Here is a 20,754-nt window from a genome sequence, read left to right on the forward strand (position 1 = left end):
AGGATTTACGATTTTGCATAGTACAGTTTTATTTTTGGCGGGCTTTGATAAATGACATTTCTTAAATAGGGCTGTTTCAACTTTGATGTCATAATGTACAAGTAATTTTATAGCTGTGCGGGAATTGTGGAGAGAGTTACATTTCTCTAGATGTGAAGGGGCTATAAAATTGTTAAATGCTAAAAAGGATGGAAACAATTGTCAGCAACTTTTATACTGATAGATGGTAGAGAATACAACATTTTATTTTCAATCTGTAACAGATCTGTTGCTAATTCGTTTTTTCATTGTTTTTCCAACACTTAGATAAAACAATAGGTAGTGCTAATATATATAAAAAATATTGCAAATTGGGGTTTGAATTCCTTTTATTTTGTTTAGAATCATCATTTAATGGACTATCCAATTGTTTAGTGCTAAGTGTAACGTATATTTCAAATTCAATGGAACTGCAAATTGCACAACACACATCGAGATAGTTTAGGATAGAGAGCGTTAGACAGCTACAGAGACACTTAAAATGCATATTGACAATATTGTAAACCCATTTGTTTCTATTCACTTGTGTGTTAACATCTAGATTTGTTTAAAAGATGTGCGCCTAAAAAATTACCACAAAAAATACATACAATCAAAATGTTTATTTTCTCGCCTTTTTTTTTTTTTGCTAAACTACAAAATACAAACATACAATAAAAACATTTACGCATACGTGTATACGTATGTATGCCGCGCTAGAATCTAATTTTTATATGTATGCCATATAGTAACTATATATGATATAAGTATGTACGAGTATGTATGTATGTGTGGGTGTATGGGTGTTTCTTTATGTAAATTTCTTGCACTTAAACATTAAGCAGCGAACTGCGTGTAAAAACTTTGAGCTCACGCCTAAAACAACTAACAACAATCTAAGTGTGTGCGTGTGTTCTGTGTATGTGTGTGTGTATGTATTTAATGTATAATGTAAAACTATTCAAAATATAATACCATTACATTAAAATTGTAATTTGTTTCTTCATTTTGTTTTCTCTTTTAAATACACAAGTAATTCAGTCTAATTTGGGAATTGGTCGTCAAACTTCGCTGGGGGATCGGGTTACCCTAAAGCAAAAACCAAATCATAAAATTTACAATTTAACCAACTAATTATTGGTATACTTGTATGCATGAGTGTGTGCATGTTTTTATGCGTATGTATGTATGTATATTTATGCATCTATAAACAATGGACGTGCCTGCAAAATTTGCTTGCTTCTGCGATTATGCGATGGCAAATTTTGGAGGCTATTCGAGTCTTAGCTGGATGGAATGCTGCGCAGCAACTCAAAACCAAGAGTACAGTACACGCTAAGTAAAGTAAACAAGCATTAACAAGTTTTAAAAATCTGCTTTTGAATACTTTGACAACTTAAGTGTCATAAAGTTGAAGTTATTACGATAGCTGGTACATATCTCTTTTGCAAAGATTTTTTGGATAATATCAAATTTGATTTGTGGAACATAACAGATCTATTCTTCATAGTTTCAAATGTATTACAAATTCTCCCAATGGCTTATCAAACGGCAATGTTCGGATTTTAATGGGTTCCCTCTTCGTCGGAAATAGAAAATCTTTGATATAAATGTTCCGAGCCCGATATATTCAGGATAAGACATTACTTTGGCTATTCGGTAGCTGTTATAGCTCTTGATATACCATGACACAATCAACAGCAAGCAACAGCCTTGGGCTTAAGTGAAATTTTGACCGCGATATTATACCTGAATACTGTAATTGAATCAGAATAGAATCTGCTATAATTGTTCGGTCAAGAACCAGTAAGTATTCTCCCCATGGTTTCAAAGACACCCTTTAGCAGACAGAATACTTGTAGAGTTGAGGTTAACTATTCTGAAAGAGAAGTTCTGATTACATCAGTTTGTTTCAGCTAGCGTGCACTGTACTACTACATATATAATAATAATATTCAGAGAGCAATTCATAGTTAACACCTACATACATACTATTCGAGTATGTAGGCAATTGTACGGCGGACACAATTTGTATGTGTTTTCTGCTCTTTTCGGAGCCCTTGCTTATAGTCTAAGTGTTACCCGTTTGTTTTACAATTTGTTTGTTCGAATTTGTTTGCTTTTAGATCAAGTGCGACTTGCGATTGGAGTGCTCGATGGCGGCGAGCAATTCATGCTTCTGTCGCACATATAGTCGCCCCTTCTTCCAGGGATTCTGGAGCTGTAACGGCTTGAAATCGTCGCGTAAGCAACGCTCTCGCGCCCCAATAACAGCGACCAGACAAAAATTGTCCAACATATCGGCACTGTAGATGGGACCCTTGCTCCCCTTTAGCACTGCGGCCATGTTCAATTGCTTGACCACCAGATTGATCACCTCCCTGGCCGTCGTCTTGGGTGTAACGTGGAGCTTGAGACTCGTGCCGCTGGCCAGGCCGGTGTTGTAGGCTGTGTAGACCTGAATTATACCGGCGGCTGTGCTTTGGTCCGTGTTGAGACTGGAACAGCTGCCCGTGTCCTCCTCACTGCTCTGTCGGGACAGGCTCTTCGTGGAGGAGGCCTTCGATGTGGTGGGTTCTTCGCCAGCAGCCACTTTGGAGCTAAGGTTCGGCTTCAGTTCCGGCTGCAGGGCGGCCAGTGTGGACTTTAAATAAAGTCCACCCTCGCGTAAATTGATACTGGACGCTGCCTTGGCCTTGTACTCAGCTGCAACGGGTTTCAGCGGCTTGTGCTCGAGATCTGTGGCAAAGGTGCCGCTGCGCAATGAAACGCTGGAGCCGCCAGCGGCCAAATAGGGCGCCGAACTGGAACTATGGACCGTAATAAGCGGTGGTGTGGTATGACTGCTATGAGCGATGTTGGAGCTGGTCCGTTTGCGCTGCGCCGATGCCGCTTGGGAGTGACGCAGTGCGTCTGCGAGCGTGTCGTCAGAGCGCGAGGGCGGAATGGCAAAGACACTGCCGCTGCCTTCGGAGCTGCCTGTCACCGCCGAGTCGGCGGCTGAGTAGAAGCTGCGTGCCGTGTAGGCCGAACTGACCGAGTCGCCGCTATTCTTGCGCAGCGACACATCAGAGGTGGAGGCGTAATCGCTGGCTACCTGCAACAGTTGTTGTTTGGAGTCCGACTGTGCTTGGGATTGGCCGGCTGGTACCTCAACGGGCGTGGGGGCGGGACTGGGCTGAGCAGAGCCGGGCGTGATAGCGCTCAAGCCTAGGTTCTGTTCGGACTTTGAGTGTTCCGGTGCATAGCTAGTCCCACTGCCACTACTGCCATTCTTATCTTCAGCGGCGCCTGGTCCGGGCCAACTGCCGCGTCCAGTACCCGTCTTGGCGAACTTGGACTCGCGTATGGGCAGCTGAAGCAGCTGCTTGGAGGAGCCCGTGGAGGCATCGTCGCGTGCCTGTGCAATGTCTAGAATCTCACGCATGGCTAGCGATGGTTGGGCATTCTTGTTGCGCGCAAAGGCAATGACATCCATCAGCCAGCGAACGCTCTTCCACACCAGCGTGAGATTCGCGCTCAGCTCGTGCAACGTAGCCAGACGCTCCTTGGCAGTCTGCAGCTCGCTGGTGGAGAAGGCTTCACGATGCGAGTGTGTGGCCAGTGCAGTGTCCAGTTCGAGAATGCAGGAGAGACGAGCATACTTCTGTATAATGCCCGGCTGATAGGTGCGTAGATGAATCATCTCGAAGGCCTGAATGCTTAGGCAGGCGAGATCATCGCGTTGTAGCAGCAGCTCCGATTGGCCCGGCACGGCACAGGAGGCCTCCACTGCGGGACAGACAATGAGGAAGCTAATGTCGCGACTATGCTCTATAACTTCCACATCATATAGACGATGCGTAGCCGCCTCCGTGGGCTTGATGTTCATGCTGGCGAAGAGCTTATGCACGGCATTGGTGAGATCGTAAAGGAACAGGCGCTGCACTTCCGTGCTCGATTCTTTGTTGGCGCTTAGCTCGAGTGGCAGACGCAGTGAGTCCGTGCCCGAGTTGCTGCTAGGTCCGCGCTTCAGCACCTGCCACTCCTCGGCCGTGATGTGACTGTTCTCCCGCACCTTGCAATGCGGAAGCACATTGGGAGTTTTCACCGGCACCACCACCTGAATCTGATCCATGGAACACTGCATCTTCAGATAGCCCAGATATAGGCCAGGCTCCAGACGTTGCAACGCTGCCTGCTGGTAATGTATTTGCTCCCCAATGGATGAGATGAGCAGCTCATTGATGTTGTAGTCCTCGTGCAGGGCGCCAATCTTCTTCTGCAACTTGTTGACTGGCAGCCAGCGCGAGTTCAATATAGACACGGCCTTCTGACTTTTCACGGCCTGTATGCAGGCCAGCACCACAGTGCCCTGAGCATCACGTAATGGCTTATAGTACAGCTGGCCGAGATCTGTGAAGCCCAGAGCGGATTGCATTTGACAGACGGCCGATAGTAGTTTCGTGCGAAAATGTCCAGCCGATGTAAGATTGCGCTCCATATCGGTGCGTAGGGATTTGACATCGTCCCAGGTACAAGCCACCTTCATTAGCCAATAGTAGTCCGCGTGTAGAGCACTTGGATAGGACTCGTCGATCTCGATGACAGGAGGAAAGTCCTCGCTTGTCACCAGCACCTTATCATCGCAGTACACCAAGCAGGATAAGTAAATTCCTCTGCAAATAAGAGATGATTAAAAGCATATTAGTTGGTTCGTAAAAGAAGCGTATCTGCAAATTTTAAAGACTTCAGAGGTAAACAATGTTGGTTTACTTCAATTTCCTTTATCCTAAAAGAAGGTCAATATTGCCTTAAAAACATATTTATGTTTAAGTTAGAAGCGGCTTGAAGTCTTCAGAATATTATTTGAAAATTCAAGTTATAGCATTAAGACGTAAGTATTCTTAACCCACAATTAGTATTAGTTTAACCTTTCTTTTATCAGCTGGCATAAGAGATCGTTCAATCAGTTAGAGTCAGCTACTTATAACTAAATATAAATTCAAAAGATTTATTTATATAAAGCAATACAGTTTTTAATGTTGGAGCTATATCGAAACAACCTTTGTTGGTCTCTTTGCAAAATATATATTTCTCTCGTACAGAATGAAAAGTAACGAATAGTATTTGTTTTATATTCAAATTATTTAGATTACTACATAGCTGGACTAAAATAATTTTGTAGTTCGTTGATACTGAAACCCCAATTATTTTCAATTCTCTATTAAACTAGTTCTTCCAAATCTATGCCATTTGGAAAAGCAGAAAGTATATATTATTTGTCTCGCTTCCATTTGGTGGGTTCGTAAACATCTTGCTTTTGACTTGACTTACCTGCGCAGCGTCTTCTGGAACTTGGAGGCAACGGAGAAAAGCTGTTTGATGGTGGTTTTCTTTTTGGGATTTCGCCGTTGCACGCTGGTCGGATCTAAGCTTAGCTCAGAGACATCCGCGGGTCGCGCCAGACGCACTGCCGTGAAGAGGTTATCGAGTATACGTTGACGGCCCAAATAACGATCCTCACGGTTGTCCAAATCGCGCCAGGCTGAAATAGAAACGAACCTTTACACGACTGTTTGAGCATTACTGGGGGCGGCTACTTACTAGAGGGCACCACGCTGGAGGGCACGGAGTTGCGGTAAGCACCCCAGCCCTTAACATTGCCGCATGCAGCGCGCAGGAAGTACCGTCGTCCCTGCGTTAAGCCACCAATGTGGCATTGGGCACCCATGGTGCCATGAAAACTTATCCACTCCATCAGCTCCCGCTCGCCCACCACATTGTTGAAGTCCGCGCGCGTTGACCATTGCACTGCAATATTTTTGAAGAAAATTAGGTCATTAAAATCAAATGCTACATCACTCATCCACGGGACAATTAGTGCGGCTACCCGCAGCAGGATTAATGGTAAATGTAATTAAGACAAATGCAGTTCAAACCACATGTTTTTGGTTTTGCCTGCCTGTCAAATGCGGGGCCGCCTACCTTTGAACTTTGTGCCGATGGCGCCGTCAAACGGCTCCAGTATTTGCACTGTTATAGAATTATCGCCGGTTACATCGACGGCCACGGAGGCGGGCGCATCTGGTGGACGCGCCTGATCCCAGCCCAGCAGCATGCGACGCAAGCCCTTGACACGCCGCTCCCAGATGCCAATCTGCTTGTCCACCTCATTGCCTGTGCAGCCAGTGACCGAGGAGCCCGTGTTGCCTGCGTGCATCAATGGAAATGAGGCATTGTAATTACACTACTCAAAACAATTTGTGCTCAACTGCTTATCAAAAAGGCACTTAAAGGCGGTACTTTAAGTAAACAATGTTGTTAAAGGACAAGTTATTTAATCCTCGATATTGTTATTCAATCTTCGTAATAACACCATATGAACTATGAATTGAATTAGTTTTCTAAAACAAATATTTATAAAATACGTATCCAGAGAAAGGTTACTGAACACTTAATGTCTTGATGTTGATACTTCATGACCCTTCAATTATATTAATACTATAAAAACTAAAGTATAGTCCATTTCTTCCTTTCATTTGAATATTCATCATGCACTATCATACTTTTGAAATCATCTTAAATGAATGATATACATATGAAGAGTTGTAGAATTTCTGGCTCCGCAGATGTTAGGTTTTAGGAAATAAAATCCATGTTAAGAAAAAAAAGTTTTCTCTGAACAATTATGTATAAAGTATACTGTTTGTATGTGAATAAAAGGTTTTTCTGTCATATTTACGAAAAGCAAATTAAATATAACTTTCTTAATATAAGAAACCTATTTATCCTTATTGAAACATTATTTTGTCATTTGATTTAGGGAAAATGAAATTTGTGTGTATCTAAAGAAAATAAAATCCAATTTTAAACTAAATTATAAAAAGAGGTCAGATGATCGGTTAGACTTTGAAATTTGCCAACGATAGCTAATACTCTTAAAAATTGAGTCTTGCTGTGCTGATAGCTACAATTAATGGTCCTGGGAAACACAACTCAAGCTGTTTATTTATAAGGCGCCTTTAAAACAGATCTCAAAAGCAGAAATGTCAATTAGTTCACTTAAAAAACCAGCTGTCTATCTTTTGTTTTCGAATTTGTTCGATAGTGTAAGCGTCGTTTAATGACGCATTTGATTGCCGTTCCGTAACGGCTCCACTTGTGCGTGCATTGTACGGCATTTAATTAAGAGCCCTGTCTGCTTTTGCTGCTTACCAATTATAATGCTCGATATGGAGGGACGCGAGGCGAAGATGGGCGGACAGAGCGCCTCCGGACCGCTCAGTTCGTGTATTCGTGACTCGGCATCTTTGAGAAGGCCATTTAATTTGGTGCCAATGCTGTCCACAGAGACTGTTCGAATGAGTTATTTAAATTACTGCAAAATGAGCAATGCACTCGCACTTTATTGCACTTACACTGTGATCCCTCCACGGCGCCATGTTGCAGGAGCATTTTTGTCATGGAACGATTGTTACTGAGGACGGCAACATCCAGGGCAGACAAGCCGTCCGTATTGATGCTGCAGATGAGAAAAGCAAGGGAAATTGATGATAAAGCAAATAGTCACTTGAATTGCAGGCAGGCACTTAAAGCCGCATCGAATCCAAACTGAAACTAAGATACAAGTCGAAAAACTACCATTTGAATTTATCAGTTTCGCAACGGTAGTGGTAAAAAGAGATTCAAAAGAGATTCTTATTCCCTAAATGTGCAAGGCCTTGTCTCGAAATCTGAGATTCCTTTAGTCTACAACAATTCTACAATGCCAATACTCTTCGATATAGTGGTAAGTTAACGAGCAGTTTCTAAAAGAAAGGTTCTCTTTGCATTCATTTTTGATTTTTGGGTCTAAATCTGAGCAAGAGATATAAATAGTAAATCTTTAGTTATGAAATGATTTAAAAACGTGAATAATAAGCTAACCAACGATTAAATTATTTTATAATGTCTAATTATTATATTCTAGATATATTCTCCTATCCATAGGTTGTTCAAAACAATAACTAGATTGGCTAGATCGATTACGAAATGTACATAGATCTATGTACATCTGAAGAATATTGTGTTTAATTCCTAATAATTTCAGTTAAATTAAATTAAATTTGAATCAAATCGATTTTAAAATAACTTGCTGATATTTAAAATTAGCCAAATATTCATATAAACAATATTTCGTTTCATTCCTAATAATTTCAGTTAAATTAAATTTGAATTAAATCGATTTTAAAATAACTCGCTGATATTTAAAAATCGCCAAATATTCATATAAGCAATCCTAACCCAAACGCGCAGAGTACTTTTAGAAAATTATATTTTATAAGTAGTATATCTATAATTATACCCTGTACCCGTAGGGTAAAAAGGGTATATTAGGTTTGTGCAAAGTATGTAACATACAGAAGGAAGCATCTCCGACCCCATAAAGTATATATGTTCTTGATCAGCATGACGAGAGAAATCGATCTACACATGTCCGTCCGTCTGTCCGTCCGTCTGTCCGTCTGTCCGTCCGTCTGTCCGTCCGTCTGTCCGTCCGTCTGTCCGTCTGGATGAACGCGAGGATCTCAGAAACTATAAAAGCTAGAATAACCAAAGTTGGCATCCAGATTCTCCTAGGTCCGAGTAAGGACGAGTTTATTTTTTTTTTTTAATTTTCCCCCCCTTCCCCCGCTGCAGAATTTCGTCAATAGCGTCCACATTTCAAATGCTACCTAAACCAAACTTTGCACACATAAATTATATATAATTGTCTATTGTTGTTCAAAATTTTATTCAATTCGGTCAATTCTAAGAAAAGTTATTAGCGAAACAAATTCTCGCCAGTACAACCCCCACAAACTGCAGCAACAAGTTCGCTCTTCTTCTTCCTCTTTTTGCTGCTGCTATGGGCGCATATAACTCAGTGACGGAAGTTTACCTGGGTACAGGGTATTACACTGTCGGGCTTGCTCGACTGTAGCGTTCTCTCTTGTTTTGACATAATATAGGTATATGTTTTAGTAATCCAAGTGGAGCTATTTATGCATACCTGTTCACATCAACATCGGTGGACTCGAGTATGGTGCGCGCCTTCTCCAGATGTCCGTGCTCCACAGCGGAGAAGAGAGCTGTGAAGAATTGAAATAAATATTAATAATTGTAGAATTGATTGCCAGTTTATTGGTTAGTTGAGTATTTGATTAGTGCATAAAACAATGGCACAAGTCGACGCTAGTCAGGACGCCTACCATGCAAGTGCAGATTACTCTGAGTTAGTTTGTCCAGTTGGGCCTGCGCCATTTTCAATTGCTTCTTGGACATTTTGGTGCCACGTGGATGTGGCGTGTTGCCCGATTTGCTGCGCAAGGCCAACGGCTGACGATGCACGGATAATTGTTGTACATTGACTGCCGTATTCTCATCGGTAAGCACACCATGATGATCGTCCTTTAGCTTGGCATTTTTGGGCTGTGAGTGTCGCGAGATGCACAGCTGGGATTGGGACTGGGATTGGGATTGGGATTGGGGTTGGGATTGTGGTGCTGCTGATTGTTGTCCATGTCCGGCTGTTGTCTGTACACTGGCATGTGGCAACAGAAATTCCATTTCCTTGAGATCCTGTGCGTTGCATGAAATGGCGCTTCGTATTTTGGCTACAGCTGCCGCATGTTGCGTCTGCAACTGCTCCGACCAGCGAAAATTACTGCCCACTTGGGTATAGTGGCTGCCGTAGTTATTACAACTACTAATATGATTGTTATTGTTATTATTAATGTGGTTGCTGCTGTTGTTATTGTTGTTGTTGATGTTGTTGTTAATTGTGCGGCTTTTATTGCGCAGCTTCACTTGATCCTCGGCATAATCATCGTTCAGGCTCAGATCCGTGTTGATGAGACTATGATTGGGCAAAATGTTGTCTGAATTGGCATGGCGTGGCAGTTGTGGTCGGGAGTTGGAAGTTGGACGTTGGACGTTGGGGAAGGAATGAAATTAAAGTGTGAAAAGGAAAGAAAATTAAACACAATAAATAAAATGAAATCAATTTAAATCAAAATGAATTGATTGAATTACAAGTGTAAATAGCCATAAACCGATAAAAAATATAAACGAGTATAATTGTATATATATATATATTTGTATTGTATTTATGCACAGTATTTGCATTGTTTGTGTGCTTTGGCAGTAAGTGGGGGGGGGAATGGCACACAAACAAATGCAATTAATTAAAAATTAATCAAAATTGTTTTGTATGCCAGGATAACCAACCAAACCAATTAAATTAATTATGCAAGAGAGCCCATGAGCGCCTACGCATTTTGTCTATAGGTATGCATGTATGTCTGTATGTAGATGTGTGTGTTAAGTGTGTGTTTGTGTGTATGTGTGTGTGTGTGAGTATGTATGACATGCGTTAGAAGCGCCACAAACCCAAAAGAGGGCAAAGCTAGACCATCAAGCTGACCCATAAATGTAACCCGCTCTATGCCACACGGCCACCCACATCCACCCGCACACCTCAGCCCACACACGCACACACACACACATACACATACACAGCACTTGTGTGTGCATGTCTGTGTGCGTGTGCACGTATTAATTGCATTTAGTATTTGTATGCCACATTTTGTACAAAAGCCGCGTGCAGCACCCGCGCATTTAATTATGCTTAGCACTCAATTATTCTTCTTCTTTTTTTTGTGGCTGTATGTGTGTTTGTTTGTTTAATTGCCACCCATGTGGGTGCAGCCTGCACCGCTCCTGCACCACCATGTGGGTGCCAGTTGCTAGTCTTACCATCGACACTATAGCGCTGAGAGGCGTTGCCGGCTGCATTGCCGCCCGATCTCAATTGACAAAACTTAGTTAGCTCGTTGAGCGTGTGAAACGATTTCTGGCGCATGAAAAACCGGCGAACGCAAACAACTGCCCATCGGCAGCTTCTGCGGGGATTTATTGCCCTCGTTGTGGTAACATCTGCAAGAGCATAGCATTAACACAACATCGTACAAACACATACATTCATATAGGGCTTATAATTTTATGGAATTAAGCAGACGGCGAGCCAACTCGGATTGCGCATTTTGCGAATAAATATACTACATACATATGTATTTATTGTTTGGCCGAACCATTAAATTGTTAATATTTATTTAATGGCTTTTATTTTGTTTTCCTCTGTGAACCATTAGCCGATGACCTTGGAGAGAAGGTCAGGCAGTTTAAGTTACTCGTAAGGTTAAAGCTTCAGCTCATTACAAATTTCCAATTCAGAGTACGCGTTTGTATTGGAAAAGCGAATTCGAAAACAATTAGATGTTAATGTGTGCGAGCTAGAAAAAGTTTTGGGAAATTGATCATTTTAAAAGATTACACTAATTTGTTTTTCCAATCTTCATTAAGTTTAAAATTTCTGCAGATTTTCTGTTAATTTTAGTATTTGTGAGCTAATTTATATTCTTTTATCTATAACTGCAGTCTTGCACCTACTTAGGTGTTGGTAGGTAGGTACCTCTTGTTGTTTACTTAGTACTTTGTATCTATAATTGTACATTGCAGATGTAAATTAAAAAAATAAAAATTGAAAAATCCCCGGTGTCTCCAACAAAAAAGAAAAAAACAAAAAGATGGACAGAAAGAGAGTCTTGCTAATTTAAATCTACAAAATATAGATATACAAGTAGCTGCTTTATTCATTAAATAACATAATGTTGATAAGCAGACTTTGTCTCTGTTCCTTACTAATATTTTGTTTTCTAATTTGCAATTTCACAATTTTAATGGTAATTCTTATTTTCGATTCTGTATTAAACCTTTTCATGCAAAAAACTAGTTGATTTATTTCCATTTCATTTGAAATGCAATCCGTCCTCAATTCAGTATTTCCGTATTTTACATTAGCTTTATAATACTATTCCATAAAAGCTAAAGAGGTACCATATGGAAAAATTGTCTTTAGTCAACAAATAATGTGTTCAAGTACCACCTTCATGTTTAATATTATTCTAAAGCTTTGTTCAAAGCACACGCAATTCAATTTATTGGAAATTAGTTTGCTTTATTGCTAAGCAAATCTTCTAGGGAACTCAAGTTTAATTTTGCTTGAGCTCATAAGTATTTCATTAATTAGTTCCTGCCAATCCCAAGTACAAGTACACATACAAGTATGAGCAACATAGCCGCACAAGCAAGAATATTTGTTATGTATGCACATACACTCTACATACTCGTATGCGTGCTAATTAACTGAAGCATTGTGAATGGTCCTGAGAAAGTATGTGCTCAACGAGCTTATTTGCATATTGAATAAAAGGAAAAAGAAATGTCCCAGGAAATGAGCTACGAAGCTTTTTGAATTCAATTTCATATGAAATGCTCTAAAAGAGAGTTAAAAGGAAGCAAGCGGGAGACTGAATGCAATCAGAAACTCTTTTAAAAAGTGTATGTGTTTCTTGGAATGTGCATACTACAAGTATATAGTACATATCCAAATTGTACATTCAATTTCCATTTAACTTAAAGTTCAGCGATAAATTGTAAAGATGTCCCTTATTACTTAGTTTTGATTTATCAGACGCGATGTTTCAACTTATTAATAAGTTAATGGGCAAAACAGACAAACTAGTAATATTCGAAATCAAACATCAGCTTTCTGTTATCAGCAACAAAGCCTTTACTTATCTAAGTATTATTGTTCTAATTATTACCACAAATTTCTATAAAATTTAGAGGTTGACTCCTTCGCAATTTGTAACGATGATAGGCGATGCCATCAGTTAAATAATTCAATGTAGAAAGACACCACTTCACTAGTTTTTAATCTATTTATGAGAGATCTTAATGTAAAGCAAAAGAATCCGCAAGATAACTTATCTTTAGTTACGTAAATCAGCATATTATTTCATATGTTTGGTAAATATACAGAAATAAATTCTTGTTTCGCTCTAAAGCGCTATTGCAGCACTTTCTGTATTATTTTATATTTTTATGAGTTTTTGTTGTGTCTAGTGCTTTGTCTATTGACTATGAGCTGGTAACTGGGATATGGCTGCATTATAAATAATATAAAAAAAGATAACAACCTACGTAGTTCGTGCAATAAACATGTTGAGAACACGGATATTTACTGTTTGTCTGATCGGTTTGTTTGTTAATTTTCACGTAACCGATAATTGGGCATTTGAAAAACAAATGTTTGTCGCACTCCAATCCTAATCAAATAGTTAAAATTGTTCACATTTATTAAACGCTTTATAGCACTTTATATATTATGAAATACCTAATTAAGTTAGAAAGGGTCACTAAGATATTAAGTTATTTTATTTGAAAATGAATTTCTTTCTAGTGCTGCGAGGATTGTTTCTGATTTCGTATATTTAAATGTACAAATATAAATCGTAATAAATCGGTTAGCCAAATTTCAAATTCGGTTGCAGTCACATAGTTTTTCATTAATTTAAATGAAATTAATTAAGTAATAGAATTCGAGCATTCCTATTATATTTAAGTGTGAGTCGCTTTCAGTAAAAAAATGTATTTAAAAAAAATATTAGTTTTCTGTGCTAAATTCTAGCCTCACACTCGGATCACTTTTCGTCCAATAAACAAAATCAAAAACAAGTAAAAAAGCTAAAGTCGGGTGTCCCGACTTCGAAATACTCTGTACATATGTTTACAATAATTATAGAAAATAAAAAAAATTAAGAAAATAAAAAAAAAAATTTGATCGATTTTACCTCTCTCGGTATTCGAACTCACGTAAAGGGTGTATAATTGCACATTTACATAGCAATTGCGTTTGTGTGAGTGTATGTATGCCTATGCGCATCTATTCGTGTCTGTGTAAGCATTTTCGCAGTCAACCAAACAGCAACATCAACAACAGCCGCGGGCAGCGCTTGAGCAGCGCTGCAGCAGCGCTGCATCAGCAAATATATTTATGGCTATAACTTCTTGTTAAATCGGTCTATCATAATGAAATTTGGCATACGGACACATAATAACTAACTGGGGGTATTTCCAAAATTTTAGTTCGAAATTCCAAGAATTACGGGAGTTACGATTTGCGGGGTAGAGGGGGGAGGGAGGGGAATTCCAAAATATACATTTTCTGCGTATTCACATAAGGCATCTGGGACTAAAATTTGGTGTTCCTAGGTCTTATAGTCTCCGAGATATAGGCGATTATACGAATGGAAAATCGGGAAAACCCCCATAGGGGGGAAGTGGGGGGGAAAATCAAAAAAATAAAACAAACTCGTATAGAATACACACATAACGCATCTTCGTGCAAAATTTGGTGTCTCTATCTCTTATAGTCTCTGAGATCCAGGTGTTCATACGGACGGACAGACGGACAGACGGACAGACGGACAGACGGACAGACAGACAGACAGGGCTAGATCGACTCGTCTCGTCATGCTGATCAAGAATATATATACTTTGTGGGGTCTGCCACGCCTCCTTCTGCCTGTTACATTTTTCAGCTCCCGCAAACCTAATATACTCTTGTACATTTCATGTACAGAGTATAATTAAAGATGAAATGTCGAACAATCGATTGAAACTTTATATCACAAAAAACTGCAAACCAGTTTGAATGTAACTCTTTATAAAAAGCACACACAAACAAAATATAAATAATCAAATGACCCAAATTATTGGGATATGGAGGGACGGGTATCAGAATCAGTAATGGATTATTGCCTTCGCACACAATCACACACACATACAGACACTTGGGAGCAACTTTATCACTTATTGAATATAAATGCAGGTATAAAAAGAAATCAACAGATCGACGACACCTACGACTGTTCAGGTAAGGCATGGGCTTGCGGATGGTCGCAGTGCGCATGCGCGTCGTTCCATAAATGCCTTGTTTGGCGTGTTGTGTGATATTGGCCAAGAGTTCCGTGTTCTCACTGTCGCTGAGGATAGAGATATTTGGCGAGCTGTAGCTTAGCGTTTGCTCCAAATCCGAATCAAGTGACGCCTTGGGGGCCAACTGTTCCACAACCTGCTGCACCTTTTGCTTTACACTAATTGACTGTGGCGTGCAGTAGTCTTCGGGTATTTGTAGCAGGCGGCATGCCTTGGGTGGCACTGCCACGCCCACAGGCAATGCTGGCATCTGAAGCTTTAATAGCTGCTCCTTATGTGCGGTTTTTTTCGGCGACTCCCGACTCTTGAGACGCACAAATTCGCCATTAACTTTGGTGGCGACCGTTTCGATTTCATGCCAGGCTTTCATTACTTTTGTTGCCTTTGATTTGTCGAGGGTTTTGCTGCCACCGCGAGCTCTCGAGTGTAAATGCGAGCGTAATTTAAAAGGCGACTGCAAGGACAACGCAGGACTGTGCAGTTTGCTTTTCAGGCGACGCAGTGAAGAGCGCATGGAGTGTGAACGTTTCATTACAGGAACCTCATCCTCTTCATCCTCCCCATCGTCGAACACTTTGTCTTCTTCGCTATCCTGTTTGGGCTTACGCTGCGGCGTCGCAGGCGTTCGGCCATCAAGCTGATCCTTGAGCTTGGCATATGAGGACAGCGCCTTGCGTCTTTCCATGGCACAATCACAATTTAATCGTTACACGAAACCGGTTTTGTGGCTTTTTTCTCTCCTTTTTCTTTATTTGTGCGACCCTTTTTTCACATTCTTTGATTGATTTCCATATGCTGTAGATTTTCGAGTATTTTGCCTGTATTTTCCACAGTCAGTCTTTTATTTTTTTATGGCAGGATTTTTCCGATTCCTGCTCGGTTTGTGCTGCGTGCGCGCGTCATATACCGAGCGTATTTAAAATGCAAACTGAGGCAGTCACCGAGACGTGATTCAGAGCCAGCGTTCGAGCTGAAAGTACATAAGCCTCAGCCCGATATGAACAACAAAAACAACAACTACAACCCGCTATATGTATTTATGCTTGCTGTACAATGAGTCGCAGTTATGTGCAACCTTGATCTGAGGTAGGGGTAGTGACTACTAGAGCTGCGCGCGTGAGAATTTGTGCGGCTTTCACAAACACGTACTTTCACGCAAGAGAGAGAGAGAGAGAGAGAGAGAGGGATTCAAATAGAATTGTGTTTTTACTCATGTTGACAATAATACCAAGTTTTTCTTGTAACACTCTGAGTATTGTCATGTGACATTTCACGAGCACGTACAAGAATGAGAAAAATGTTTGATTGCAAGCATTTCCGAAATCTTGGACAAAGAAGAGTATATTTTCTTATTTATTTGTTAAAATTCATTACAATGTAGCAAATAATATATGTTTTTGGTGCCACGAATTTGTGCTATGCGGTAATTTCACGCTAAATTTTACAATCTCCACGATCTTAGTTGTGAAACTTTAAGACACATACAATTTAAACGCGAATTGTTTTGAATTTGTAAACTGTCTTAATGTCTTTTAGCTTCGTTCGTGGGATAATGTTGGTATGATTTTTGTGCTTCTTTTTTTTTTTTTTTGATCTGTCGAGGTTGTCACAAATAGTGACCTGAAAAAGTATGTACAGTTTTGTAAAAAAAAATTTGTGATTTGTGAATATTTAAACTGTGATAATGTCGTGAGACAAATTCACGAAAGTCCGTCGCTGGCTTTATTGTTGTTTTTCACAATCTTACACGCAGTCACGCACAGCTCTGGCGCCTCTCTCGAATTCTACCCCTCACTCATGCCTGCTCTCATGCTAACTCTCCCTCTCTACTGCTCTCTTTTTCTTCGTCTCTCTCTCCCCAGCGTTTGCCTGCACGCATACTGCTCGCTTGTGAATTATAATTGATCCTTGTTTATGCTTGGCGACGGCATTGCTGCGGATTTGCTGCTAAATTTAGCTCAGCCGTAGATACCTGCGTTGTCCTTAAAGGAAATGCTACCTAAAGTTTAATATGGTAGTCCGATATGTATACTATGTGTGTGTGTGTGCGTTCAAGTATCGGCGTGTGTGTGTTTGCCTCAACTCGTAAAACAATTAACACTGTATTTCGGAAATCGTAAACCAAACAAATAAGTTGCCCGTCGGTCTGCCTCCTTGTACTTCTTCTTGTTGCTGTTGTCGCCCCGCTTTCGTTTCCTTTCGTCAATTCCCTGCGTTGATTTATCGAGCGCGTCCTGTGCGAGCTGTCAACACCCGCCTGTGGCAATGAAAATAAATTGCTTGTGGAATTTTAAAGTGGGTTTGTGTCCGTGCTACAACTGATTAGCTTGCTTATAAGTACGCAATAGGAATCCAATTGGAAACTGCTACAGTATGTCATTCGCGGCACAACGAATCTAAGATTTGACTAAAAACCAGTTTCAAGAATGTGTGCTTGGCCCACTATCGCACTAATAATAGACATTGTCTCATGCCGCATGCATAATAAATGACAGACACACAAATGATATGGCCCTAAAGTGTTTTTAAGCGGCCCAACAATACTGAGAAACTGTTAAACAATCTGTCGTCCAGACTGATTATCAAAAATTGTTACGCTTGAGCGAGGTCAGTGCCGTCAGAGCTGACGCATCAACTAATTGACGGGTCTGTTATTATAAAAATGCGTCGTTGATTCACAGATTTGTGCAAGGAATACAGACTTTAGTTATGTACAAGTCGTGCTTGGTACGATGAATAATATGGTTTTTAAAAAAGAAAAACATACATAGCTATAAATATTAGCGGCTGCTATGTTTCAAGTTAAAAGATTACTACTATTATTAGTATAGCAGATTCACATAAAGCTGTTGTTGGCAATCACTGAACCCTTTACCGGCTTTATTTGGAAACTGACTCACAACTAAATGTTAATGCAATTAATGCAATCCAGTTCTCTAGTTTTCTTTGAGTGCCTATTTTATTGAAATAAAATATTACTTATAATGAACATACGAGTACATACATGTAACACATACCTAACAGGTTAGCTATAAATTTTGTTTTAAGAACGATTTAATTCCGTTTCACTTGATTTGCTATATCTTTTTTAAAGAGATTTTGATAGAGATTTGTTTCAATTCAAGGTTCCCTTTTATTATTTTATTCTTCAAATTCATCGCATTTTGTTTTTCTATCGCATATTGACATTATTGTTAAATAATGATTCCTAAATTAGATGCATATATCTTGGTATAGTCCAGTACAACCCGTACCTGGGTAAAAATCAAGCGCTCACAATTCGTACTTATAACAACTTTATGCAGATGACTTCGAAACTACAACGAAGCAACTTCATCATTGCAGTTTTTAACCTTTTGGAAATAATGTAAGTCTAATTTGGGATTTCTTTGTAATTTGATAATTTTGTCTTTTCCCTATGTATTATCATCTAAGCTTTGCAAAATTTCTAATAAGTGTCCTAAGCTCGGAATTTTATAAAATATATAAAGTTGTAGACCGTAGATCAGTTTAGTTACAATAACATCTTATTTATATCTATCTATTGATTGCTAAGTATTTATTGGTTTTAGGCATACACTCAGCTTCTCTTATAGAGTAGTAAAATGGTACCTCAGCTGTTCTGCGGCTTTGAGAGCATATATCTTCCTATATATTCTCTATCTGGCATGTGAAATGCCGTTAGTCTGGCGCGCTTCCAGCTTAAATTAATTCTATCTTGATAATAAATAACTTCAATCTAAACTTGTCGCAACAAACAGGACCATTTTGGAAATAGCCTTCCATCAAAGAGGCACGCCAATGAAGAACTGATCTTTATCATCACAGAGTATGGAGCTTCTTCAATAGGCACTAAACTGATTTCAATTGCTACCTACCGGCTTATTACTTAAGTGACAAAATTTCAGTTTTACGAACACAATAATGACAATAAAAGACTTACAGGCTATTCAACATATTTCCCCACTTCTTCATTGACACTAAATTTATAAAAAATAAGCACAATTATGATGATTGACTTCTAAATATTATTATTTAAAACATTATTGGCCAACAAATTGGCCACGATAAATCCGACTACCAACATTCACTTGATCTAAATATGAAGAATAAAGAAGGCCAAAAAATAATAAACAGTATGTCTAGCCCCTCATCAGGGCAATAAACCGATGGCTATTGACAGTTATTATCAACAGCAGCAGCATTTTTTGGCTTACTGAAGAGAGGCCTTTGCCTCCTGCTTCAACTCGCTTAGCAGCTAAGCTGACAGTTTCGGTGTGAAATAAATAAAAACAGCTGACCCATAAACTTGAAAAAAATAAATAAATAAAATTTTAGGAGAAACGAGATGAGCTACGTGTGACTTGCGATTTGCGACTTGCGTACAAAGGACATTGCGTGCGCAATTGCACGATGATAAAATTTATGAAGCTACGCAGCACCGAAATTGCTCGACATAAATCACAGCCGACTGACTGGCTGGCCAACTGACTGCCAGACTGCCGGACTGCCGGGCTGACGGCCTGAGTGGCCAACCAAAGCAAAGGTCAAGTCACACAAAAACAACTTAATCCACTTAATAGAGGCGACGGCCGACAGAAGACAGTAGACAGCGCAAGGAACGCAGCAAGTCCTATCAGCTCAAGCGTAAACCCATGCACCCACACACACACACTCTTTCAATTTGCCGCTCGACCCCTTCCTGCCGGCAATGAACATCAAGTCGCATTAAATTATGCCAATGATTTTATCTTGCAGTTCGTGCTGTCATAATTGTCAAATCTACCACACATTAAAGCAACTTATAAATAAAGCCAGGCATCCGCAGAGTCGACTCAGACAGAGAGCAGCACAACAGGCATTCTGACTTAATTTAAATAAATTTGTCGCTTCCTCAATAAAAGCGCCGAAAAGGCAAAATTCTAAAGCTCACAAGCGTCGCTCACTTGGCCAGAGACCCTCTATTTTTCCTCTCTCTTCCCACCACCTTACCAGAATTTTTCCTCTGTGTTTCAGATTGCGAGGGCGGCTGGTTACATTTTTAAAGCAGCCAGTCAGACTTGCAACTTGAAAAACATATTTACGTATGTCTGTGCACAAATCTGATTATGATGGAGCAGGCACAATCAAAGTAGCTCCAACAACTTCTAGAGATGGATGCCATTTGCATGGCCATCATCATCATTCATACAGAAGGTTGTTCTCATCTTCTGTCGACAGTCATTTGTCGACACAAATATATATAGGTCTTTAAATATTGTTCAGAAGCTAGGCTTTGGCAAAGAATTATTATGCCAATCAACTTTTCCAAAAAATAAGAAAAAATCAGGAAAGGCAATAAAATAACAATACATTAAATACTTTAAATAAAGGTGAAATTGTAATTTCAACAAAAGGTACACCTAAAAACATTTCATAAATATCTTACAGCAAATCTGTTTCGTTAGAAAGTTGTTTTAAGTTAGCTTTTATTAAAATTCAATTACAATCAAAAAAGTATTTTAAGCTCAATTAATTCAATTAAATTCTTAAACATCTGTTTTTCAGTTCTGACCAGGTTTAAATCGCCAGATGGGCTAATACAAATAACTGCACAAACTTGTCGATTGTGGTTAACCATTTTAATTTCTGCTAATTAGAAAATGCTAAGCTGTGTGTACTCTTAACATTAAGATATCTTTACCTCACTTACAAAATTTACAAATTCATATTGTTATTAAGAAATGTGAATAAATTGAAAATAAAATTAAAGTCGTTACTAGATATTCTTTTTCTATGCTAGTAGAATTTGTAGAATTAACAAACTAAGACGCTGCTATCATGCAACAAATAAAGATGCTTATCAGAATGAAGTGACTATCCTGACCATCTCTAGTGAATGTTGTTTGAGCA

At 39.6% G+C, this 20,754-nt stretch overlaps 1 protein-coding gene across 1 annotated transcript in view; it reads right to left on the bottom strand.

Moving 5' to 3' along the window:
- Nucleotides 1-771: 771 nt before the first annotated feature.
- LOC115620217 overlaps nt 772-20,754 on the bottom strand; it is a 57,605-nt gene continuing 37,622 nt past the window's right edge. The window contains exons 7-13 of the mRNA XM_030513356.1: nt 9,032-9,110; nt 7,419-7,522; nt 7,216-7,353; nt 5,986-6,210; nt 5,605-5,811; nt 5,335-5,545; nt 772-4,676 (exon numbers count right to left, since the gene is read on the bottom strand). Of these exons, the coding sequence (XP_030369216.1) occupies nt 2,141-4,676; nt 5,335-5,545; nt 5,605-5,811; nt 5,986-6,210; nt 7,216-7,353; nt 7,419-7,522; nt 9,032-9,110 (3,500 nt within the window). The 3' untranslated portion in view covers nt 772-2,140. The remainder of the gene's footprint in view (nt 4,677-5,334; nt 5,546-5,604; nt 5,812-5,985; nt 6,211-7,215; nt 7,354-7,418; nt 7,523-9,031; nt 9,111-20,754) is intronic.

The sequence above is a fragment of the Scaptodrosophila lebanonensis genome, unplaced genomic scaffold (assembly GCF_003285725.1).
Source record: "Scaptodrosophila lebanonensis strain 11010-0011.00,11010-0021.00 unplaced genomic scaffold, SlebRS2 tig00000024-arrow-pilon, whole genome shotgun sequence".
Taxonomy (NCBI): Eukaryota; Metazoa; Arthropoda; class Insecta; order Diptera; family Drosophilidae; genus Scaptodrosophila; species Scaptodrosophila lebanonensis.